Here is an 8,086-nt window from a genome sequence, read left to right on the forward strand (position 1 = left end):
GACCAAATCTCCTGGACCTCTCCTTAAGGAAAAGAGATCATGTTTTCAAAAAACACCTTTCCTCTTCCTGCTGAAACCTGAGGAGGTGGCACCGCTTCCTACCCCTTAGCTTAACCTCAGTGGCATTATATATGGCATCCCACACCTTCCCCCTGCAGTGAGGAAGATAGGTCTTCTATACCTAAAGAGAGTCAAAGGCCTAGGTTTTGGCTCAGCGGTAAAGCGCTCGCCTCTAGGCGCTGGGTTTGCTCCTCAGCACCACATAAAAGTAAAGGTATTGTGTCCAATTACAATGAGAGGGAGGGGCGGGGGGAGAGAGTCAAGGACAGGAACCATTTTGAGAATGGTTAATAGAGTGGCTTAGTCATTTTTTACAAACATGTCAGTTATCAGAAGTTCATACAGAAGGGTGAAACTTGCTTGACAATGTTTGGGGGGTACTGCTGCAGTGGATTCTGGGTGATTAGGGTAGGTTTTAGGAGCAGGGTAGGTGCTGCTTAAGAAGTTTTTAATAAGGCATATTGCCGCAACCCAGCTGGGCACAGAATCATGAGCCACTCAAGCAGGAACAAAACTTTATTTTTGAAAATGCCGCCAATACCTGGGACATGTCCGGCCAGGAAACCGGTCCACTCACGTGGTCATGTCTCCCTGAACCAGGTGCCCAGGACCTCCCCTGGAAAACCCTACTACTATCCTTCCCCAACCAATGGGAACTCTCCAGGAGTCCCATTCCATAGCAGGCCAAGGTGAACAGCAGGAGTCCAATTTCCATATGAATGTAAATCTTAACATAATCATATCATCTCAATGGCTAGCTGGCAGTCAACTTAACCAAAGGTGCCATGCATCATAATACTTTGCTGTGGCTCCTAGCACAAAGAACCAAAGGCCAAATGTTTTTTCTGATATGTAGATGCTAATTCACAATAAGGTGGGGGGGCAGGGAAAAATAAAGGTATTTTGAATTAGACAGAGTAGAGTGAAGGAAGGAAAGAGGACATAGAGGAAGAAAGGACAGTACAATGAATCAGACATTATCCTATGTGCATATATATTTACACAACTGTTGTAATTTTATATCCTGTACAACTAGAAGAATGAGAAGTTATACTCCATTTATGTATGATGTATTAAAATTCATTCTACTATCATGTATAACTAATTATTAGAACAAAACATTGATCTGATAATGTGGCAATAGTCATTTTCCATTTATTTAAAGTCCCTCTCCTGGAGATATTTGCATCAATTCTTATAATACCTCCTTCAAAGGACCATAAAATCAAAGTCTTTACAAGAGTAAACTGTTTGGTCAGGTCTCATCATGTATAACTGCCAGAATGAAACAAATAACTCCTATTGAACTGACTATTGGCTTACATTGTCCACACAAGATCCCCCCAGGTCTTACTTGGTAATTCCCAGGAATACCTGAAGTGTGTCTTGTGAGAGTTCATGAACACTCCTCCTCTTGGTAATGTTCTCCCCTTCCACTGCTGTCTGCTGCTGGAAAAATAACACAAAGTTATTTGATGGAATTCAGTGCAGCAGAAGCTCACCATGAAGATGTCCATGTCTTTGAAAATGAGGCCTCCTGTTGATGGCAAAACTCCTAGCAAAACCCTGAAAACAAAATGATGCTAGTTTCCTCAGAAGCTTCTATGCCCTAAAACAGTCATAAGTGTCATGTAGAATTGGAGAGGCTATGCTGCTTCTCCACTTTCTGACACCCTTTATCAGAAAATGGTGTACCCATGTCTGACAGAGTGGCTTACCTAGATTCCCTCCCTCTCTTTCTGAAATGCTCAGATAACCATGGGGCCAGTCCAGAGGCTCATGTAATCCTTATGCTATCATTCCTTGGATTCTCATATCAAGTACACACTTCCTTAGTCACTTCCAGCCAAAATTAAAAGAAAAACATGGAGGGGGTTGGGGGTAATGCAAACTGACCCATCCAAAGAGTCTCCTGGCAGTCATCCCACCAGTTCATTACACATCTCTTGGATATTTCTGAATTCCCACTAAGATTAATATGAAGACCTCAGCAATACAAGGAAACTTAAAAGCAAGCCAAACCCTCCTGAAACCATCTGATCACAAAAGTCCAAACCTAATCAAGCTGTGGTTTGAAATGTGGATATGAATTTGTCTGTGAAGCATATAAGTCACCATGATGGTGACTCCTAACCAAAATGTAATGGTAGAGCAGTTTTAAGGATGTCTTAACACCAGTAGCTGTAGGAAGAAGGTAAAGGTCTTTTCTTTGTGAATAAAGAATGTGAGCTCAAGGAATAAGAACACATGGTGTGTTTTCTATCTATCTGTAATCAGAAACTGGATGACATCATGACAGAATCTGAAAATGGTATTGAGAGGAAAAGAGGGTTATAGGAGTATAAACAAGAATAAGAGAAGTATAAAAGATTATAACTGTGAAACACAGTTGTGAAAGGTACAAAATCAAGCATAGTAATAAAGTTTTTACAAAAGGGGAAGGAGTAGTACCACATTTTAACCTTTACAGACCATATCAAATATATTTAACTGATTTGAGCCCAACAAGTCCTTTGATACAACAAAAAATGATGATTTGTTTCCTCCCACAGATGTTTCTCCCACTAGCATATGTTTCTCTGTCTCAAAGTTCTCATAGGAAGGGCTCAGCTACCCTGATTATTCTGACATAAAAGCTGAATTCACCAGAAGACCTGGCAAAGTCTAGAAAGGGGAAATCCCAATAAGAATAAGATTCTCCTTTGTAAGAAAGGGAAGTTGTGTGTCTGCTCTCCAAACCCTGTTCTTGGTGGGAGCATATGAGTCAATCAGTTCCTCCTTTTGCTTAAGCCAATTCCACTTGTGTTTCTTCCACTTGCAACCCAAAGAGTTCTGACAAATATACTGCACAAGAAATGAGAAGTTAAGAATCATGAAAAATGGAATGGATGCCCAGAAAGCAAACCAATCAGCTAACCAGCTGAGATTAATTTTCTGACATGATTGCAAATTCATTTCAGAAAATTGGTAAACAAGAACCCAGGGATAGAAAATCATTCATGCAAGGTCACACAAGATTTTGTGTTCTGGCATCTGAGGTAAAATTACAACCTAGAAATCCCGTAGCCAATCATTTTTCCTACCCATTATGCATTAATAATATGTCTTGATTCAAGAAGGAAAAACAAGGGGGGCAGCTGATTATGGATATTTACTCCCTTGACATGAAATATTTTAAACAGCCCACTGGTCCCTATTTTTAGATTAAAAAGCAATCACTGGAAAAGGCCCATAACTGGCACAGTAATGAGCCCATGGTCATTTATTTATAGTTTGCTATAGCTGATTCATGAGCTGCAACTCAGTGTCTGGTAAGTGCTATGTGACTCCTGGACTTTATCAACTTATTTATGTGTGGCCAAGACTTCTCCTATATAGTGTGTATATATGCAAACACAGCCTTGTGTGTGGGTATAGAGGAAGGAGAAAGAAATATATATTCAGCAGTGTACAATCTGACTGCATTTTATGAATCTGTCCAATCACATTTGGCTTTTCCATAACTTACTTAGACCATCCACACTGAATTTACTGCAGGCTGCATGCAAAACTAGCAGTGCAGGCAAGATGGTAATGAGAGTCTAAGAGAGACACATGCATTTTCATATATATTAATAGTTTATACAGAGAAAAAACCTGAAGGATAAAAGAGGCATCAAATATTGCCAGAACGACAGATGAAATGCTAACGTGATGAAACAGTGAAATTATAGTCCTTTGAAGTAGGCTCTGAGTAAACTAACTACACAGCACATGGCAAGAAATGTTTGGCAACAGTTGTGATGGAATTTATCTTGATTAATGCTCCCATGTGAAAAGATAAATCTAACTAAGAAGGTTCTGGAATTTCAATGAATGGAAGCCAAATAATCACATGACCCTTCATGTTCAAAAAGACAGCTAAGCCTAATACCAACCTTACATTTGAATCCTGGACAAACCTTCCCATAACACCTTAAGAAAATGTGTATGGGGTATTCATACTCTTTCATGTTTTCTATGAATGACAGTTTGAGTATTGCTCATTCCATTCTTAAAGATTATGATTATGTGTTACATGACATATTTGATGTTTATTCACTGTTATAATGTGTTTATTTCTATGATCAGCTATGAAGTCATTTTTCAAAGATATGGTGAGTGGGAGAGAAAAAGTGGATATGAAATAATGTGAATAGATTGACAGTATGTCTAGCATCAGAAAAGGCCAGTATTTACCACAAACAATGGAATAATACTCTAAATATAATAAAGTATATATGATAATAATTAAGGCTCCATTTAATTAGACTATTATGTACAAGATAGAAAGGATAATACTTTGAGGCCAGATCTCCAAATATTAGGTTAGGTTGGAAAACCTTGAAGTCATTAAACAAGTTTCTTCTACTAAAAGAAGATTAGAACACAATCTTCTATCTTAGTGCCTTATCAATAAAATATGGATAGCAGAAATAACTTTCATTTTTTCATTTATAGTCTACAAAAATCCATTCTCATTGTCTATTATGTTTGATCATCTCACTTGATCTCATTGTGCTGAAAACTGAATTTGGAGAGATTGAGTCACTTGTCCAGTATTATGCACCTTATAAATCAGGATCTAAGATTAAAACTAGTCTTTCCTCTAGAATATTGTTTCAAAATACAGCAGAAAGTAGGTGAAATGCTAAGTGTTATACAGCATTCTAGTGTTTTCTCATCTTTCAGCACATGTAATTATCATGATAACACTAGGAGATAAAAATTATTTATTTGCATCTAGAAATGATAAAACAGATTCTGAATATTACAAAATTTACCCAAAGTCCTATTTAAGTGCTAGGCAGGAATAAAAACCTAGCTATTTATGATGCTAAAACCAAGGTCTTTCTATGACAAGCAAATTCAAACTTCTATGACATATATAAATTTTATTTTACCATGAAAGACACAAACAAAGTTAAACAAAATAATTCACTGTATTTACAGAAGATTACCCCATCAACACATATTTATAAATAGTCAATTAAGTACTTAATATTATACTTAAAATTGTGGGAGACAAGGAAGAAGTAGAAAACAAACTACTTTTTCCAAAGGAGATAAAAATATATGATTTATTACACAATAATATTAAGGAGTACAAAATACAAACTAACTAGAGAAAAGGTATTAATAAAAATAAAGCTATCATTCCATTCCTTATGCATTCCCTATTTTTCTTAGGGTAAAACTTATGAATAGATATTATTTTATCCTGATTTCATACATGAGGAGGTTGAGCCTCAGAGTCACATATAGTCATGCCAACAGTGAATCAGGGACTAATCACAGGTCCTCTGATTTTAAATCAAAGAGGAAAGGAGAAAGTATAGGGGAAGAGAGAAAAACAAAAATATTGTGGGCTAGTAGGTGTTTTATACTAAAGAGCAGTGTTTAATATAAAACAGGTAATATTTATTCATGGTGTAGTTTAATATCATATAATGTTTAATCCAAATTTTGATGCAATACCAGCTGAACTCTGAATTAGGAAAGGACCAGGTAGCCAACACTGGTGGTAAATGAAAATGCACTATATCTAGGAGCAAAGTTCACTGGAACAAATGTCTAACTCACATCATTATAAAATCTACTTCATCATTAAAGATCACCTATATTTCTTAATCTGTTTAGCCATCCTATAAACACAATTCTTGAGTGCCCACCATATGCCACGCATCAGACAATACACTATTAAGATAGGGTGATCAAGAGAGCCATGATGCCAGGCAAGATCAGCCAGGGCAATGCACAGATTTCACTAGAATAAAGCTGTATAACCCAGGAAGTAAAACTCAGGATTCAGAATATAACACCTAAAATTAGTCCCTGATTCTCTACCTGTGTGACCTTGGGCAATTATATCTGACTCTGAAGTTCAGTGTCCTCATATGAAATAGTAATAAAATAATAGCTGTTCACATGTTTTGTCCTAGGAAAAATACAGAATACATATGAAATCAATTGTAAACAATAAAAGTCTACACAAAATGTTGAATTATACTTTTATCTATCCCATTTCATTATTCTGATTCCTTCACCACATATTATATACTACTACTCATATTCAGAAATCCATGCCCTTGCCTGAGTCAGAAGTCAACCTACTCTACATGTGAATAATAGCTGCCTTTTTGTTGTTTACTCCATAACCCTCATTCACTCCACTGAACAGCAATTAAACTGACACTGCTACTTGCTTTTGTACATACTATAAAAACTCTTTGGTTGTGCACAGCTCTCTTTTACTTTTCTTTTTTCTTGTATATTTTCAAAACTTTCTACCTTCTCCCAAGATCCAAATCTAGGTGTCCTCATATATCACTCATCAATGAAGCCTCACTCCAAAATGTTTCACAATTCTTATTTGAGATAGTCTGTTCCCATAATTTTTTAGGCCTATCTCAGCTAAATTGGCATGAATCCCCCTGCAACAACCCTAACCTAGAACTAGTAAGAAATCTGTTGGCCATAGCCCAACAGTATGTGCCACAAGCAGCACAAGTAAATTGAGCTCAAAGCCTCTAGCTGGCAGAGGGATCATGAGTCACCCAAGATTATCAGCTGTCAAACTGTTTCCTAAGAAAGATTCTACCTTGTTTCCCATTTTCCCATCTAGAACCAATTTGCCTGCCCCATTCCTGCTCTACCTTAGTTGCCTCATTTATTAATCCTTATAATACAACCCACTCAGGATCTTCAAAACTAAATGTATTTCCTCTTTGTAGGAATTAAAGATCACCTATATTTCTTAATCTGTTTGTTTAGCCATCCTATAAACACAATTCTTGGGTGGTGAATCTTAGAAAATACTTTGAATTAGCCTCATTCCTACTTAGAATCTATGTCCAATGATCTGGTCCATTATGTGGGGCTACATTTTCACCCTCATTTTGTCCCATATTCTTCCTGACTTCCCTCAGGAAGTCTTTCTTCCCTGCTTTCTCCTGGCTCATGGCCTCTTTTCTCCCAGCAAGCCAAGCCACATGACTGCAATGTTTCCAACCTTTTGCCAGAAGCCAGCACTAACAGTTGCAGAGTAGGAGGAGGTGTGACTCACTCTTTTGAAGACTGGTTGCCACACATGTCAAAGTCCCAACACATTTTCATGCAACAATTTCATGCAAGAGACAAGTGTAAGCTCTAGGATTCAGCCAACTCAAGTTATTTTTTTTCACTAAAATCTGATGCCAAATAACATCTGCCTTATTTGATTATCCTGGTTTGCTTACAGAACTTTCTAAGGGGTTAAGATCTTTATCTAGGTGATACAATCTCACCTTACTATCTAAAGCCTTGAGTATAATATAGGATCACTGTGTGAGGAAACCCTCACACAGTGTCACAGTGTACTCAAAATGATCAAGATGTGGCATATTTAAAACCCAGACAATAGCCCCAAATCTGTGGTCTGACAACTGTGGAACCTTGGGTGATCTCCTTAATTTTTTTGCCTCACCAGAAAGAGAGAGAGGGAGTATTACTAAGACTCTCCCTGATCTAATATTCTAAGCTTTTGCTGAAGATAGCTGTGGAGTTTAACAAATGAGTAGGGATAAAATTATTTTCATTTCAGAATCATATTGCCCTTCTTCCTAATAAATGACAGAATATTGTTTTCCTTTTGTAGTCTTACTCCCCACAAGACTTGGAGTCATTCAATCAACAAATCACTTCATAAGTGACCATATCAGAGGAGGACATATGAGGGGGTACAAAAAATATGGTTTCTGACTTCATAATATTTATAGCTTAGTGGGGAGACATGACCTAAAAATAAACAACTGAGCAAACCAAAGTGAGTTTCTCACTTACCAACAGATTGTATGAGCCCTGCAGAATGCCTAGCACAGAGTATGTAACAATAACTATTTCTGATAGGAGAATGATTGAATGGAATATTCAAGATGGCAGATTAGAGGAAGGCTGCATTTCCAGTTGCTCTGAGGCTCAAGATATAAGCAGTGGGGAGAAATGCTTCTCAGCAAGGTGCTTGAAAGAG

At 37.3% G+C, this 8,086-nt stretch overlaps 1 protein-coding gene across 5 annotated transcripts in view; it reads right to left on the minus strand.

Annotated features, from left to right (window-relative positions):
- Positions 1–1,499, minus strand: part of LOC308634290 (centrosomal protein of 78 kDa-like) — a 289,426-nt gene extending 287,927 nt beyond the window's left edge. For all 5 annotated transcript variants that reach the window (XM_081268098.1, XM_081268101.1, XM_081268099.1 and 2 more), the window contains exon 1: positions 1,415–1,499. In XM_081268098.1, coding sequence (XP_081124224.1) covers positions 1,415–1,460 — 46 coding nt within the window. In that variant the 5' untranslated portion in view covers positions 1,461–1,499. The remainder of the gene's footprint in view (positions 1–1,414) is intronic.
- Between the last annotated feature and the right edge of the window lie 6,587 nt (positions 1,500–8,086).

The sequence above is a fragment of the Spermophilus citellus genome (genome assembly GCF_964194105.1).
Source record: "Spermophilus citellus genome assembly, chromosome: 2".
Classification (NCBI taxonomy): domain Eukaryota; kingdom Metazoa; phylum Chordata; class Mammalia; order Rodentia; family Sciuridae; genus Spermophilus; species Spermophilus citellus.